This window comes from Cervus elaphus, chromosome 5, assembly GCF_910594005.1.
Source record: "Cervus elaphus chromosome 5, mCerEla1.1, whole genome shotgun sequence".
Classification (NCBI taxonomy): domain Eukaryota; kingdom Metazoa; phylum Chordata; class Mammalia; order Artiodactyla; family Cervidae; genus Cervus; species Cervus elaphus.
The window spans coordinates 59,599,311-59,618,299 of record NC_057819.1 but is presented as its reverse complement, the minus strand read 5'-3'; the positions used below and the strand labels follow the sequence as shown (position 1 = coordinate 59,618,299).

General features: G+C 40.9%; 1 protein-coding gene across 2 annotated transcripts in view; it reads right to left on the bottom strand.

The window, feature by feature from the left end:
- Positions 1–18,989, bottom strand: part of ARHGAP10 (Rho GTPase activating protein 10) — a 358,558-nt gene that overhangs the window by 154,085 nt on the left and 185,484 nt on the right. For both annotated transcript variants that reach the window (XM_043902572.1, XM_043902573.1), the window contains exons 11-13: positions 12,088–12,169; positions 10,084–10,129; positions 7,947–8,012 (exon numbers count right to left, since the gene is read on the bottom strand). In XM_043902572.1, coding sequence (XP_043758507.1) covers positions 7,947–8,012; positions 10,084–10,129; positions 12,088–12,169 — 194 coding nt within the window. The remainder of the gene's footprint in view (positions 1–7,946; positions 8,013–10,083; positions 10,130–12,087; positions 12,170–18,989) is intronic.

Below are 18,989 nucleotides of genomic sequence, written 5' to 3'. Positions count from 1 at the left end.
ATTTAAAGCACAAGTTGGCTGTTGCTATTTTCAAGATACTTGTTTTTTTTTAAGGCTGTGCCATGCAGCATACAGGATCTTAGTTCCCCCACTAGGGACTGAACCCATGCCCCCCGCATTGTGAGCTCAGAGTCCTAACCACTGGACCACTGGGGAAGTTCCAGGAAGGCTCTTTTTTTTTTTTTTTTAATCGGTCCTCTACAGAGATCAGAATACCATTGGAAAAGGTCTAGTGGTGTCTCTCTGCTGCCACCTGCCTCACCACCTCAGAGCAGCTGTGGCATCAGGGACAAGTCAAAAATCATCACAATTTCATATCCATATTTCTGTGGGTTTATTCTCACGTATGGGCTTCCCTGGTGTCTCAGCGGTAAAAAAAATCCGCCAATGCAGGAGACGTAGGTTCAGTTCCTGGGTCAGGTAGGTCCCTGGAGAAGGAAATGGCAACCCACTCCAGTATTCCTGCCTGGAGAATATCATGGATAGAGCAGCCTGGTGGGCTACAGTCCATGGTGTCGCAAACAAGTAGGACACAACTTAGCAACTGAACAACAATGTTAGGCTACCCTGGACAATCTCTCTTTTTTTTCTTTTTTGGAAAGCTTGAGATAATCTAAAGCCATCTTCTTCTTTTTCCATATGCAAGGTCTCTTCCTTGCATTTGAGCCATTTAACTGCTCAAGTGTCCATTACAAGGCGCTGAGAGACAGAGGTTGAAAGTCAAGCCAGATAATTTTGTTGCTTGTTAAAAAAGTCCCATAGCATTACATGACAAGCTGAACTCAGGTGGTTTCCTTCCCTGTGTAAATTACCATTAAAAAAGTAAACTTCCTTAGTCTTCCCAGAGCCTTGCATCAATGATGGGACCACTTAATGATTACTGGCTTCAATTAATAGATTTATTTCTAAGCAACTCACATTTACTAAGTGTTCAATGTACGCCAATATCCCAAGAATCCCCATTGCTAATTTTCACAACCACACTACAATTTGCTCCTGTTAGCCTGTCCTACTCATGATAAAATTGAGACAGGTTAACAAGCTCACTTACAGGGCTGCAGAGCTCAGAGAAAAGTGGAGAAAGAGATTCTAATCAGGATTGACTTCTGAGCCCCTGGTCTCCAGCATGATGCTACAAGTGCCAAGACAGGCTCACAAGAAAATGCCCATGGATCTCATCCAACCGTGAGCCAAACACACAAAACTCCCACTCGGGAGCAAGACGGTTTAACCATTTGTCCCTATTAATTTTACAGAACCACTCATTTGGAAGCTAATAGCTTTGGAAGTGTACTTGTTCTTAAAACAATTAAGATTACTAATTGAGAAAATGAAAAGTCAGTCCTGACTCGCCTGGAGTTAGTATTTCAGCTCTGTATTTGCATTATGCAGACACCACAAGACTCCAGCTCCCTCCCACAGAAAACTGTCCCCTTTCTCCACCCACACGCATCTCACACTCATTCTGATTAAAAAAGAGACAGTGAGCAAGAAAGTCTAGTTGACTTGCTGTAAATTTTCCAGGGACAGCTGTTATTTTCTTCATTTTGCACATAAATGGCCCTTGGTAATTTAAGATTAATGTGCAACCCTGGTAAAATATGTGGCAAGTTTACTTCGGGCATCTTCCCTCCCACAAAGATTAATACTCAAATTGTACATTATCATCTTCTACCAGGTCCATCCTAAGGCTCCATACAGCTCTAGGAGTGCTCTGGAAGCAGGAAAGTCCTCAAGCCAACTTCAGGATATTTTTCCAAAGACCTAAAACTTTGCTTTCTAAAGGAAGAGAAATTCACTTTTACGTGAGACAATTCAAAGACTGCCATATCTTAGATGTGGCTTCCTACTTCTATCCCATGAATTCACAGCTTGTTACAAAGCTGAATTTGATAACTGACAGCTTGCCTAGACTGACGTCTTAATGCCATGCTCTAGAAATTAAAGTGAATATTCAAATTATCCACATATGGAAGAATTTTTTAAGAGAAATTTCATAAACCAAAGTGGCATACGAATTTAGTTTTAAATTATGACTATTTAAAAAATAGCAACTGAAGAAGTTTTTCAGCAAGCCTTATATTTTGTTTTTGCATATTTTATAGTGCATGCACCTGAAAAACATGGATCATCCAATTCCAAAAAAAACTAGGTGCTGGGCATGGGAGGCAGTTTCTTAAGTTATTTACAAAATAAAATTATTCTCCACGTTCTGAAACAAAATTAATATATAATTAACAATACCAGGCAACAGAAGTGCCAGATGAAGGAACATGGACATCTCAGGATTAAAACAATACAAAGGCTGAATGAGAGGGGAGTTTGGGGGAGAATGGATACATGTGCACGCATGGCTGAGTCCCTCTGCCGTCCACCTGAAACTATCACAACATTGTTAACTGGCTATACTCCAGTGCAAAATAAAAAGTTTAAAAAAGAAATAAAACAACTCAGGGGAAGGATAGAAAGAGGAAAGAGATACACTTAATGAGCAGTAAAATCTACTGTGTACAAAAATTAGCTCTCTGACCATCACAGACGGGGCAGGAATAGACAGAATGAATGAACTTCCTAGTTACAGTCTTTTAGAAACCAAAAGCCTAGAAGGGTAAATACAGTTGGACCCACCTGTAACTTTCTGAAAGGCCTCTCTTTATTGCACCACTTTGGAACCTACATCTCATCACCCACAGAAAGCAACTCTTCCCCAGAGTAACCTGAGCTCACCCTCCCTCCCACGTGCCTCTTCAGCCCCTCCATCCCACATACGGCCACTAACACTAGCTGTCATATTTACCTCTCTAAGCCTGCTAGTCTGCTATCGACCACCCTCTAGTGCTTATTCAGGTTCTTGTCAATTAAATGCAAACACCTGAGTATTTCTTTTATTCTACTTCTTCATGCTTCCTTTCCATTTAGCTTTTTTCTGTCTCCACATCTTTGATGAGGTCTCTCTAAATGCTAAAATATACTTTTCTACTCCTTTAAATCCAAAGAAGGCTGTTCTGAAACACACTTCAATTAAGATGAAAACTCAAAAATCAAAAAATTAAGATCATGACATCTGGTCCCATCACTTCACAGTAAACAGAAGGGAAAAAAGTGGAAGCAGTGACAGATTTTACATTCCTGGGTTCCAAAATCACTGTGGACAGTGACTGCAGCCATGAAATTGAAAGACACTTGCTCCTTAGAAGGAAGACTGTGACAAACCTTGACAGCATATTAAAAAGCAGAGACATCACTTGGCCAACAAAGGTCCAGCTAGTCAAAGCTATGGCTTTTCCAGTAGTCATGTATGGATGTGAGAGTTGGACTATAAAGAAAGCTGAGCACCAAAGAATTGATGCTTTCAAACTGTGGTGCTGGAAAAAGCTCTTGAGGGTCCCTTGGACTGCAAGGAGATCAAACCAGTCAATCCTAAAGGAAATCAATCCTGAATATTCACTGGAAGGATGGATGCTAAAGTTCCAATACTTTGGCCACCTGATGCAAAGAGCTGAATCACTGGAAAAGACCCTGATGCTGGGAAAAACTGAAGGCAAAAGAGGGAGGCAGAGGATGAGATGGTTTATAACATCAAAATTGGTTGGACATCAATTTGAGCAAACTCCAGGAGATAATGAAGGACAGGAAAGCCTGGCATGCTGCAGTCCATGGGGTCGCAAGAGTCGATGTAGCAACTTGAACACACACACACAGACACACACTCAGCAATCTGTCTGTATATTCAAATTCTCTTCATCCACACAATCTTGTAACAGTTTTATTTTAGTAGCTGAAATACTTAAATTACTTACAAATATCTATGTTTTGTCTATCATTCATGGATTGAGCATTACATGTAACCAACCTTTAGTATGAATCCCAAAAGCCTAGAGCAAGGCTATATTCACCCCATGAATGCTCCATAAATACTGGCTTCAGATGAGAACTACACTTTAACTATGACAAATCACTTGTTACTGAGGGAAGGAAACAAACATGGAGCTATTTTCTTTGGAAGTTTTCTGTTGTTTGTCTGGGTTTAGGTTGGGTTATTTTAAAAAAGAAGTTGAAAGTCACCCATGCAGCAGGACACTATAAAGATAACAACTGTGTATTCCGTTGCTCCAATACGTAAGAAACTCTTCCATTAAGACTCCTAAATTTTACTACATATTAGCATCACCTGAGTAACACTGAAAACACCGGCTTCCTAGTTCACACCCAACAGCAATGAAATCAGACTGACTGGGGGTGAGAGCTAGGCAGCAACATTATTTAAAGATATCAGGTGATTCCATGGCACAGCAATGTTTGAGAACAGATGCTTCAGGAAGTCCTTCAACTTGGAAAACATAAGCAATATGCTCCCAGTAGCAGTCAGATGACCTGGATCCATTAAGAGCTGGTACAAGATCATTAACAAATACTTGGTAAATGGATGAAACATCCGTTGATCTGACTCTCTCACTTGCCTTAGCTTCATGAACAGCTCTGTGGAAACGAAGAGTAGGATCTGTTAACTGATGCTGATACTACAGTGAAATGGGGTTTGTTAGGATGCCAAAAGGACAGTAAACGCTAACAGTCCCATCTAGGACAATATATATTATACTACATATGAGTCACATAGTACATATGTTATCTACATCACTATGTGTTATAGACACATCAGTAAAAAGGTTACCTTTTCTTAGGGGGCTGAGGACTACTGTAAGTTTTAGACATTTGTCTGATGCTTTGTACATACTTAAATAACACAAAGTTGATGCCACTTCCCTATGGCTCAGCTGGTAAAGAATCATCCTGTAATGCAGCAGACCTGAGTTCCATCCCTGGGTCAGGAGGACCCCCAGGAGAAGGGATGGCTACCCACTCCTATACTCTTGCCTGGAGAATCCCATGGACAGAGAAGCCTGGAGGGCTATAGTCCACGGGGTCGCAAAGGGTCGGACACGACCAAGTGACTTTCAAAAGTTGATTAAAATGCCAGGTGTCATTTTTAAAAGACATGTTAGGTAAAAGGTATACTAACTGCTTTAACCAAAACATATGATATGGTAGTTTTCAGGGAAAATGATAGTCTTGTTTAAAATGCTGAAAAAATGTGAATAGAAATAATTCTTCAAACAGATCTCATTAAATCCCTCTGGACCATAGGCATGTACATCCACAAAGTACGCACAGTGGTCATTAATGCTACCACCAGATACTCCTGGCTCCCTGCCGGCTTTCCAGGCTCCTGGTAGGGGTGTGCTATGTAGACTCTTTGGGGTTGAGTGAGGCCATGCGGTCATTTCTGACCAATTAGCTGTGAGCAAACGAAACTCACATCAAAGCCAGAGTATTCACTTGATGGTCCAAAGTCCTCCAGGCAAGGCAACCAGGAACCTGGTAGCCAGGTAGCAGTGATGGGCGAAGCCCTCCTACCAACTGTCTGAATGAGAAATAAGTCTTGTTGTCTTAAGTCGCAGAGAATTTCCAGCTTCCTGTTATAGGAACATAAACTAGCTTTATCCTGACTGATGAAAAAAAGGAATGCAACAACATTGGTAGCAAAAAAAAATCAATAGCCATGATAGCTGATTTAGGGGAAATCATTCAGAGCAATATTCCCTGAGGGAACTTCCAAATTTAGGATAAAAACCTCAGAGATTCCACAAGGTTCCTCATCATACTGAGTAACATGATCTGACAGTTGATCCTTTTAACTCTATTTTTAGCCTATTACTCCACTAAAAACAAAAAGCTTTAGTAATGAAAGACCTTGAGGGACAAAAGATCTGAAAAGAAAAATATATGCATTTTTGTTTTTTATCTTAAATGGGAAAAATCTAACTTAAAAGATATTGACTCATTCTTCTATAAAAAAAAGTACATGTTTATAATAAAATACATCCAATACATGCAGAGTCTACTATATATATTCCATTCAATGAACACGTGCATGCACGCTAAGTTGCTTCAGTCGGGTCTGACTCTGGGCAACGCTATGGACTGTAGCCCACCAGGCTCTTCTGCCCATGGGCTTCTCCAGGCAAGAATGCTGGAGTGGACTGACATGGCCTCCTCCAAGGAATCTTCCCCACCCAGGGATCAATCCCACGACTCTTACATCTCCCGCATTGTAGTCACTTTCTTTTTACCACTAGCGCCACCTGGGAAGGCAATGAACGGAACACTCCATAAAACTACAGATTAATCAGAAAGCATTCTAGATAGATTTTTATCTGCCCAGGCAGAGACAAGTAGATATAAATTATATCCTTTGTGGAAAGAATTGTATTTACTGAAAGAAAAAAATAACCATGCAAGTGATACCATAAAGGCTCTTAAGAAGCTCAGGAAAAAGGGAAACATGAATGATGAAGTGAGAGATATGAAAAATCACAGTATCCCCATTTTGGAAATTTTTGAAGCATTAGGAAAAAGAAGAAATTTGTCAGCTCAACCTCAGTGCAGGTTGAAATGAATGAAAATGTGTCACTGCCTGAATTGCCACTGTTAAGGGAGAATGGAAGAAAAGCTCTCTGTGGCTTGGGTTTTTATTATCGATGGGCAAATCCCCAAATCATAAAACAGCTCGTATTCATCTGTTAGCCAACACTCTCATTTCACAGGTGGCAGTCCTGGCTTTATCACAAAGACCTTGTTTTGACAGAAAACGTGAGTGCAATGCTTCATTCCACTAAGTCATTCAGAGTAGGACTGGGATAAACAATATATGAGAGGGAATTAAATATTCAATTTATCCATACTTCACTAGACTCCAAACAAAGAGAAATCCAGCCCCCAGAAACAGCCTGTTTTGCAAATTTATTGTATTAAGTTTCTCCAAAGTCTGCCACAATGGCTGCAAAGCGCCAAGGCCCTGTTTTTCCTTAAGGACTAGAAAGAAAAGACCCTTGCACTTTTAAGTCAGGGGACCAAAACGGGGAGGGATTATCCTTCCTGAAGTTTAAAGTGGAAACAATTCAAATATTACCAACAGGTGGATGAATAAACAAAATGCAGTATATCCATAAAATGAAATACTGCCTGGCAATAAAACAAAAGCACTAAGAGGACACCTAGGTGTTGCCAGTGGGAAAGAACCTGCTGGCCAATGCAGGAGATGTAAGAGAGGTGGGCTCAATTCCTGGGTCAGGAAGATCCCCTGGAGAAGGAGATGGCAACCCACCCCAGTATTCTTGCCTGGAGAATCCTATGGACAGAGGAGCCTGACTGGCTGCAGTCCATGGGGTCGCAAAGCGTGGGAAATGACAGAAGCAACTTAGCATGCTGGCACACAAGAGTACACCCAGTAAGACGAATCTCAGCGGCATTATGCTAAACAAGAGGCCAGACTCAGAAGAGTATAGACTGCATAACTCCACTCATATAAAAAGCTTTTCAAAAAAATAAAAAGAACTAAAGTGATAAAAAGCAGTCCAGTAGTTGCCAAGGGCCAAGGATGGCGTGTAGGCTGAGAAGGGGCACAAAGGAATTTTGGGGGGAGATAGAAATCTTCTATGACAGTGGTGATAGCTACACAACTATAACACATTCATCAAAAGTTATCAATTTACAGCTAAAATCAATGAATTTTACCATACATAAAAGATATCTCAGTGATGTTGATTTTTAAACTAGAAGCTAACAAGACAAGTGAAGATGGAAATACCTACTAGTGTGTAAACAAGAAGCAATTAAGCCTGATTGTCCAAGTCCAGCACTGCTGATTCTTCTACTGACTTCGGGTTTCAACACAAGGAAGAAACGTGTAAATAAAATGGAACCCCCACCACCCTCCTCCCCTAACCCCGCTCACAATAAGTGAATAACTGAATCTCTGATGCCTAGAAGGTGTATTTTGCATTAAAATATTTCATTCTACTTAACCAAGCAAAAAGCATTTGAAACGACCCTAAGATTTTACATACCTATAGCCTCTCATGAATAAAACAATTCAATCAAGTTACCTCGTGTTTCAACTGCACGGATGCATTTTCTAAGAATTGTGAATCCCATCTTATCCAACTGTGCACCTAAAAGAAATACAGTTGTAAAATATTAAAGGTGCAAATACTCACATTTTTCTTGCTGACAAAAATAAGACAAAATTATTTAGGTCCAATATACTTTCTATTTCCCTAAATGCCATGCACTCCCTGTTTAAATAATGTAAATAAGAATTTCACAGAAGAGGAGCATTTGTAGTATCAGGACCTTCATTAAGAACAGATACTTCCCTGGGGGCTCAGACAGTAAAGAATCTGCCTGCAGAAAGGAGACCTGGGTGTGATCCCTGGGTCAGGAAGATCCCCTGGAGGAGGGCATGGCAACCCACTCCAGGATTCTTGCCTGGAGAATCCCATGGACAGAGGAGCCTGGCGGGCTACAGTCCACAGGGTCACAAAGAGTTGGACATGACTAACATTACCAATATATGACTAACATTACCAACATATATAAACAAATTTATCATTTAAACTAGCTGTTAACAAAAATAATAGTTTAAGTAGTGAAAAAGAAAGTGATTACAACTAATCTTTAGAGGAAGCTATCTAGAAATAGTTAATGTTTTTGCCCAAATTCCAACAACTTAGGTTTGTTTTTTAATTATAGACATGAGTGAAAGTTCTTAAATTACTTAACAAGCTGGGGAAGTAACACAAAACTTTTCTTTTTTAACCTAGGAGGAAAAAAATCCTTAAGACACTCTTAAAAATAGTATTTGAACGATGAGCTAGAAACTTTTTTCACATTTTATACCATGCTCTAAATGCTTAATATTTTATTATTTTCATAATGAATTTAAAAGAAGATTCATGTCGCAAAAAGATTATTTTGAAAATACAATTTTATATTTTTTGTAACATGAATACTTTGCCATTGATTAGGCTGACGTATTTGAGGACCCTAATAAAAGACAATTCTTGTTTCAAAAATGCACTCAGGGAAAGTGAATGCTTTATTCCGTATTTAGAACTCAGAAGCAGGAATACTAACCCTTGATTCTCAGAAGGGATAGCATGGAATAATTTATGAACTTTGAAGGTTTAAAGCTAAACTTGGAGAGCATTTTAATGAGGAAAAGAAGGCAGTGGTTTACTTTTTTTTAAGGATCTACTATTCACAACATTTATATAAAATATAAGTGTTTCTTTTGGCTTAGCAAAACTACTTTTCCAAAACGTGTTTTCATTTCTCAGGTAAAAATAAGAAAAGAAAGGAAGAGAGGCGAGAAAGAGGGGATAAGGGAAAGGAGGGGGAGAAAGGAAAGAAAAAGAAAGGACAATAAAAGGGAAAGACAAGAAGGAGGGAAGTCTTCAGCAGGTGCTTCCATGACTGACAATCTTGAGAGGCACCTGGTCCATTTCCAGTGCCAGGGTAAGTGATACACACACCATAAGCACTTTGAAATCATGGCTTATTTAACCATGTCTCAAAGCAGGGACATCTGACAAATGTACCTTCATTCTTCCAAAGAAATGAAAAGTAGATTCATAAGGAATCCAGCAAATTTGATCACATCTTCACCTTCTCAGTTAAAATCCAGAGTCAGAGACAGAGAGGATTTCCTTTTCCTCTAGTACATGCCATGCAAGGGAAGATCGTTGTCCTAGAACATCTGAACGCATTTGGCTGTTGTTTGTTTTCTAAGGTGTAATGCTAAACTATTTGTACAGCCCACACCCAGCAGACTGGAAGGATCAAGGATGCCAAGTGTGGAGGGGAGAGGGGTTGGGAGCAGAGGACCTGATGCAGAGTTCCTACCCACGGGAGTTTACAACTTAGGAAGCTTACAGATGCATACCTGAAACTCTTGTGTATTCATTTATGGCTATAAAAACAAATACCGAAGTCAATGATAGAGTATTTTGGTTTTCGTAGAGGAAGACTAGAAAGGAAAAGACTCAGAGATGGGAAAGATCAAGGCGAGTTTCAGCAGTCAAGAAAAGTCTGAAGAGGGCCTCAGCAGATAAGACATCTACCATTCATCGGACTAACAGAGTACAGACAGCAAGCACCCAGCAACAGTTTGACATCAGTAATAAAAACAGAGTAACTCATGAGAAAGGGAGACAACAGTCATTTTTATACATTAGCACTTACTTCCTTCTGGTCTTGGGATGATGGCTCTATTAAAACTAGGGAACAGCTAGTAAAAGAGAAAAAGGGGAAACAATATTTTCAGCAAATCCATAAAAATGAGTCTATTGTAGTAGGCACACCTAGGGACTGTCCAAAAAATACAGTGACATTGGTTAATCACTATCATGGGCCCAAAGACAAAGACAGGTAACAAAAAGGGGGGCTCTGAGTCTCCTTGGCCTCTCACCAAGGCATTGCCAAAGTAGCAAAAATAACATGAAGGGCAAGGACTGAAAGTTCATGTAAATGTGAAATACTCAAACAAATTGCTGCATTCTAATTAGGAAGATGAAGCGCATTTATTCACCATTGCTAAAATCTGCTGTTTACTTAAAGACAGGACTCCTGCCATAATCTCAATAACCACATCTGAAATATCGAGGTAATGATCCCAGGCTGCCTCTGAGAATTCTAGTGCTGCCCCATTATCTTCAAGGCACATACGTCACCTGAAAAAAATTATGAAATGCCTTCAGTGCCCTTACCTAAATACATAGCTGAATGTTTATTTTCTTTATGCAGACTTGCCTTTATCTGTATATCTCAAATTAATTACCTGGCATTTTTACTTTAAAGGAGAGGATGTATGTGTCAAGGTTACACTGCCTTTGGCAATAGACTTATTTCCTCATGACTTAGCCATATGACCATTTTGCTATGCAAATAGGCAAACTCACTTTCCAAAGCATTTCTTGACTCTCTGGGGGGACAAGTCTAGGTCAGTGCCTTTACTAGAAAGGATTAGGACAAACTGTTTTGGATCTCAGCAGCTACCAATGCTGAAAGTACTCTTGACTCCTAGGTAAAAATTTCAAGGACAAATTAAGAATAAATAGAACTAAAATCACGGAAGCTAAATGTAGATCAAGTATAAAAAAATGATACACATATCTGATCACTGCTTTTTTCCTCCAAGGATGATACATTTTCTTATATAGGATCTATTTCTAAAATATGTAATTTGGGCTTCCATGTTTCAAACACCACGTCAAGACTGCTACATGTGTTGCTGCCCATCCTCTTTGCCCTATTTCTTATATTCTCAGGGCCCGCCCACTTCCATCAGATAACATTATCTTCTGCCCATCTCATAAGCTCTTTTTTGACACCTCTCTTTTTACTATATATGACCCCTCTTCTACTGTGCTCTATCCCTCTTTTTATTTTTTCCTATCCCTCTTTTTAAATCCTGCTGAAATGCCAAATGCTTGCCACATAAGCCTACCTGGTACCTGCATTGGCAGCTGGTTATGAGTCACAATACTTTAAGTAGAGTTGATTTAAACCAGTCCTATGGGGCTTTCTATAATTATCCTTGCTAAGTCCCCCATTCAATATGTGACCTGCCCAGTTCTCAACTACCAGATGCCACCAGGCCTCTGAGAGGAAGGCAGTGCCTGAATAAAGTGGCAAACAGACTGAAGTCCCATGCCTCTGGATTGCTATCACTGCCTTTAATTTATTCCTCAAACCAATCTGAACACAGAGGCCCATTCACTAAGGCTACCTAACACTGCACACTGTGGCTCATTAGGCTAAACCAGAAATTGTTAAATCAAGCAAATAAGTATAGCAGTCACTTGTAATATTGCCTGCACAGCCTCACATTTACTGTTCCATCTCCACTGAGATCAAAATGAATTGCAAGCATTTATTGTGTTCATCACCCAAAGTACTTTCACAGGTAGGGAAGAAGAAATTGAGAATTTAGATGACTTCCTCAAGCAAAGCGAACCTGAGCGGCAAAGTCAAGAAAAATAAAAAATAACGATATGCCAGTCTCTAGTGCACCGCTGCTACCTCAAACCAAATTTCTAGACTACCAAATGCTTCCAGGAGGAATTCAGACACCAGCTTCAGCAGGGAACTTTTTTTCATATACTATAAAGCAAAAATAACATGAAAATGAACGGAAGTCAACTCTAACGGACTTGAAATAAAACTCAACCACTGGTTATATCTTACAGCTTCTTTTCCACCCAGAACTTCCAACCACTGCTTCCTCTCTTCTTCAGAAAACGCCTGCATGGTCAAGGAAACACCAGGCCTGCAAGACACCAGGAAGAGATCAGGTTATTCCTTGCCTGCTAAAAACAAACCTCCTTTTCTACCTTCTAATGTTTCATTGTGGTTATTGTTTCTTTTAAATTTTCAATTGAGATAAAATAAAATACATAGAACATAAAATTTACATCTACACCATTTTTAACGACACAGTTCAGCAGTATTAACTCCAGACTCCAGAACTCTTCATTCTGTGAAACTAAATTTTGGTACCCATTAAACAACAAGTCCCCACTTCCCTCCCTTCCAGCTCTTGAAAACCACCCTTCTATCTGTTGTCTCAAGGAACTTGATTATTTTAGGTGACTCTTACAAGCGGACTCATATAGTATTTGTCTTTTTGTGACTTGCTTATCTCACTTGGTCAAGTATCCTCCATTGTCATCTATGCTGTAGCATGTGTCAGAATTCCCTTCCCTTTTAAGGCTGAATAGTATTCCACTGTATGTATATACCACATTTTTCTATCCATGCATCCATCAATGAATGCATGGCTTGTTTCCACCTGGTTACCGTAAACAATGCTGCTACTAGATCCTGCTTTCAATTCTTTTGGGTATATACTCAGAAGTGGAGTTGTAGGATGTGATATAATAAATATATGTTTAATTTCTAACCCCATTTTCCAGCACACAGCTCCAAAAACCCTTAGAGGGACTACCCTGAAGTTCTGAAGCCAGGGGAACTGGTTCGATCCCAGGTTGGGGAACTAAGATCCCTCATGACACGTGGTGCAGAAGGAAGGGAGGAACAGAGAAAGGGAGGCAGGCAGGAAGGACAAACTTGGAATCTTTAAAATGATGTGTCATTTTGTATACTAATGAGCTGAGGCTCCTGGAAAGCCTCAGGATGTGGGCTGGTTGCCTGGGGAACCAACCATGTGATTAGAGGATTAGAATTTTCAGCTCCATCTCATCCAGACACCTCCCAGGAGTGGGGAGGGACTGGAGGTTGACTTCAAACACCAACAGCCAGTGATTTAATCAATCATTCCTGCAAAATGAAGCCTGCATAAAAATCCCTGGGGTTCAAGAAAGTTTGTAGGGTGGTGAGACCACAGAGACACGGAAGGGAGAGTACCCCAGCAGCAGAAACGGAAGCTCCAAGTCCTTCCTCCATAATTTGCCCTGTATTATCTCTTCATGGGTTTTTTCATCTGTTCTCATTAAAATATCCTTTATTGTAAACTGGGAAGATCCCCTCAGGGGATCCCCTGAGGAAATAGTAATCCACTCCAGTATTCTTGCCTGGGAAATCCCACGGACAGAGGAGCCTGGCGGGCGAGAGTCTGCGGGGTCACAGACAGACAGACATGACTGAGCACACACACAGACAAATAACAGTGAGGAAACTATTCTCCTGAGTTCTGTGAGCCATTCTAACAAATTATCAAACTCGAGGACAGGGTCATGGGAACACCTGATTTATAGCCAAAAGCACAGATGACAACCTGGACTTGTGACTGTCATCTGGAAGTGGTAGGGGGCAGCCTTGAGGCCTTGATCTGCGGGGTCTTCATGAACTCTACCTACTGCCAAAGCCAAGCTTAATCTTAGGACACTTGCTCTCCACAGAGAATGAGAGAATTGCTTAGAGTACAGATGTGTTCTTTAATTAGGGAGAAACCCTTTTGTCTCACAAGGAGGGTCAAATGGTAATTTTATTTTTATTCTTTTTAACATTGTGCATTCCTACTAACATTGCACAGGGTTCCAATTTCTCCATATCTTCACCAACACTTTTCATTTTCTTCCTCTCTCTTTCTCCTTGAAAGTAGCCATCCATGGACATGGGATGGTAGTGAGGATTACATTTTTATTTATAAAAGATATACATGTTTATTGGCTTCCCAGCTGGCTCTAGGGGTAAAGAACCCATCTGCCAATGCAGGAGACATACACGGGTTCAACCCCTAGGTGGGGAAGACCCCTTGGAGGAGGAAATGGCAACCCACTCTAGTATTCTTGCCTAGGAAATTCCACGGACAGAAAAGCCTGATGGGCTACAGTCCATGGGGTCACAAAGAGTTGGACACGACTGAAGCGACTTAGCAATATTTATTGTTACCCAGGCATGGACAGAATGAAACCGGAGTCATTTTTCATCCCATCCCAGCACTGTCAACCGTTTGGCGGTTTCCTCGGTGTTTTCTCAGAGCCTTGGGTTGGTCCTCAGAACCAAAAGCTGATCTTTCTTAGTTCAGTTTATTTGGATATTTAGACAATCTGCCAGAAAACTCTACATGCTGGGAAGAAGTGCTAGGTAGAAAAGCTATTAATAATTCCTCTTAAACTTTGGTGGTTTCTCCAATGAAACAAATTTTGCATGTTTGATAAAAAGTATTAAAAATAAACTTTTTGGAAAGGGATGAAAAGGTAGAATACTCCAAACCACAGACAACTGGAAATGAAAATAGATGGTTGAAATGGAAAATAAATATCCATTCCCATTTAATATTGAATATACAACACTTCTTAAAGTTATTACTCCTGGAACAGTATTTCACCTCATTTTCAAGTATTGGATAATCTTTTACAAGTAAAGCAAGTGGCAAGAATCAAATGTAATTGAATAACCACTACAATTTTTATAAAGTACTTAAAGCGTGCAATACGCCAAAAGCACCATACCCAAGGCAAATACACTGTGTTCCCAAAACTCACACCCACGAGTGTTAGGCTTTCTCCCCACGTGACAGCTATAAAGCCTGAGAAGTTATCTGCTTCAAGTTCACTACCAAGTACATTCAACTGATAGGTCTGCATCTTCAACCACTTTCTCCAGGCTATGAATTTTGCGGAAAAAAATAACTTGTGGATGTCTCCAGTGGTCCAGAAGTTAAGACTTCACCTTCCAATACAGGAGGTGGGGGTTCAATCTCTGGTCAGGAAACTAAGATCCCAGATGTCACACGGACCCCAAATATATATATATATACACACACACATACATACACACATATATGTAACAAATTCAAAAAGACTTTAAAAATGGTTCACGTCAAAAAAAAAATCCTAAAAATTAAAAATCAGCTCTCAACCCCCAAGTGCACTCCGGAACAGCAACAGGACTCTTGACTGGTCTCCCCAGAACATTTCCACAACGGCCCAGGGCTGCCATCACCCTGGTGCTACGGAGCCCACAACCAAGATCCCACCCCTCTCGCTCTGCTACGCACAGCATCCTTCTGCAGCAAGAACCGAGGCAAGATGCCCAGAAAACCAGGCTGTTTTAAGAAGTGCCTCGACTGGGACGTGGGGATTCTGGCCCTTATTCTTAGTAACCCACACTGGGCTCAGGGGAGTTAATTAAAATTGTGAGGGAAAACTTCAGATGGCAGGCGTGTTTTTCTTTACATCGGTTAAGTGATAAAACAATATTTACACACGGGGGGTCTCAGGTCTACATGAATGCTCCATTCTTGCAAAGCAGAAAAAATACCTAAAGACCTCTCCCAAAAGTGTATGGATTCAAATACTTAATGTATAATTAAAGGAAATAAATATAAAATGGACAGAGATGGGCTACAGCAAATACATAACAGAAAGCTAACAGATTTTTCTAATCCAGGAATGACAAAACCAGCAGAGAAAAATGGGAATCCAGGCCAAAAACGGCAAAGTCTGTCACAGGATACAAAGACAGGGTTTACAACCACTCAGTTCTTTCAACAACCGCCGGATGATGAGCTATTATGCTTTGTCTTGTCCCAGAAGGTCAGGAATTATTAAATATCTTACCGTGTGCTAGGTACTGGGCTGAGCATACTGTCTAGCAGAGAAAGCAGAAGATAAATAAGTCATAAATAATCAATTAACTACAAGTACACAGAATGCTGGGCTTCCCAGGCGGCACTAGTGGCAAAGAACTTGTCTGCCAAAGCTAGAGATGTGAGAGATGAGGGTTCCATTCCTGGGTCAGAGAGATCCCATGGAAGAGGGCACGGCAACCCACTCCAGAATTCTTGCCGGGAGAGTCCCATGGACAAAGGAGCCTGGCGGGCTACAGTCCGCAGGGTTGCGAAGAGTCAGACACAACTGAAGAGACTTAGCACACACAAAGAATGTTGCAAGGGAGTCAGGTGAGTGTAAATGAGCAAAGCCAGCTCCCCTGAAGGAAAAGAGGTAGAAGGACATCAGTAGATACGTGCCCAAATAGGAAATCTTTCAATTTTAATTATGCTAAGTCATTGTGGTCTAGGAGACTTGTCTGTGAATCTGACAATCTCTTTGGGCAACTTTAGGATTTTTCAGGTGATCTGGGAGCAAGAAAGGAAGTGAAGAAAGCGAACGTGTTAGTTGCTCAGTTGTGTCCAACTCTTTGCAACCCCATGGACTGCAGTCCACCAGCCTCCTCTGTCCATGGGATTCTCAGGCAAGAACACTGCAAGTGAGTTGGCGTTTCCTCCTCCAGGGGAGATCTTCCTGACCCAGGGATCGAATCCAGGTCTCTTGCATTTCAGGCAAATTCTTTACCATCTGAGCCACCAGGGAAGCCCCATAAGAAAAGAAAGCCTGTCCTAACCCTGGAAGTTAGGCTTCCCTGGGGAAGGGACATTTAATCTGAAACTTTAAGGATAAATGAGCCATGTACGAATACAAGCAAGAGGGCCATGGTGTTCCCTAGGCTGAGAAGGCACACAGCAAGGGAACAGCGCCCTCTGGAGGAGTGGGGGTCAGACATCACGGGTCCTACAAACCAGCTGCAGAGCAACTCCATGGAAAGATGGGGTCCCACCATGCAGGGCCTCCTTGGTCACACTGAGTGTTTACTTATCCAAAATAACAGCGGATGGCGACTGTAGCCATGAAATTAGAAGACACTTGTGCCCTGGAGGGAAAGCTGTGACAAACCTAGACAAGAGTATTAAAAAGCAAAAACATCACTTTGCCGACAAAGGTCCATATAGTGAAAGCTACAGTCTTTCCAATAGTCATGTATGGATATGAGAGTCGGACCATAAAGAAGGCTGAGCACTGAGAACTGATGCTTTGGAACTGTGGTGCTAGAGAAGACTCTTGAGAGTCCCTTGGACTGCAAGGAGATCAAACCAATCAATCCTAAAAGAAATCAACCCTGAATACTCACTGGAAGGACTGATGCTGAAGTTGAAGCTGCAATACTTTGGCCACCTGGTATGAAGAGCTGACTCACTGGAAAAAGATTCTGATGCTGAGAAAGATTGAAAGCAAAAGAAGAAGAGAACAGCAGAGGATAAGGTGGTTGGATAGCATCACTGATTCCGTGAACATTAATTTGGGAAAACTCCAGGAGATAGTGAGTGACAAGGAGGCCTGGCGTGCTGCCGTCCATAGGGTCCCAAAGAGTCGGACACAACTAAGTGACCTAACAACATAGACAAATCCTACACATCACTGAAGGTTTTTAGTAGGGGGTTAACGTGATCAGAAACATGTACATGTCTCTGCAAATGGCACAATTTCGTTCCCTCTCACGGCTGAGTAATACTCCACTGTGTATATGCACCACATCTTCTTTTATCCATTCTTCTGTTGGTGGACACTTAGGTTGCTTCCATGTCCTAGAGACTGACATACGGAGTGAAGTAAGTCAGAAAGAGAAAAGCAAATATTATATATGAACACATGTGTGTGGAATCTGGAAAAATGGTACCTGTGAACTTATGTACTTGCAAAGCACAAAGAGAGGCGGAGATGCCGAGAACAGATGCATGGGAGACTGGGGTTGGCATAGACACACTTCATCATCGCGGCCGTCAGGGAAACCCCAGACGCACATCACTGTGTATAAAACAGGTAACTAATGAGGACCGCCTGTATGGCACAAGGAACCCTACTCAAGGCTCTGTGGCGACGTGAATGAGAAGGAAATTCAAGGAAGAGAGGACACATGTACACCTGTGGCTGATTCACTTTGCTCTAAAGCAAAAAGGAACAACACTGTAAAGCAACTATACTCCAATTAAAAAACTTATGATAAAGTAAAAAAAAAAAAGTGTACATGAACAATGGATGCTCAGTGACAAGTGGACTGAAGCTGAGCAGGGGTGGTTAAAAAGATGTGCTAGACAATTCAGAGGATAAGACAGAATGACCAAAATAAAGAGAAATAAATGAATGGATCTGAAAAATACTCAAGAGGTACTTCCATATGCTATGGGCAACAAAATAATGAGTAAGAAAGCTATCACTCCAAGGATAAAGAATATATTTACAATATACTATTAATAACTAGTTAAGGGGTTCAGTGAAAGCCAAAACAGCTATAGCAAATAAAGACATACTGTAATTAGAATACTTGAAGCACAAGCTGGAATCAAGATTGCCGGGAGAAATATCAATAACCTCAGATATGCAGATGACATCACCCTTATGGCAGAAAGTGAAGAAGAACTAAAGAGTCTCTTGATGAAAGTGAAAGAGGAGTGAAAAAGTTGGCTTAAAGCTCAACATTCAGAAAACTAAGATCATGGCATCCAGCCCCATCATTTCATGGCAAATAGATGGGGAAACAGTGGAAAGAGCGGCAGACTTTATTTTTCTGGGCTCCAAAATCATTGCAGATGGTGATTGCAGCCATGAAATTAAAAGATGCTTGCTCCTTGGAAGAAAAGTTATGACAAACCTAGACAGCATATTAAAAAGCAGAGACATTACTTTGCCAACAAAGGTCCATCTAGTCAAACCTATGGTTTTTCCAGTTGTCATGTATGGATGTGAGAGTTGGATTATAAAGAAAGCTGAGCACTGAAGAATTGATGCTTTTGAACTGTGGTGTTGGAGAAGACTCTTGAGAGTCCCTTGGACTGCAAGGAGATCCAA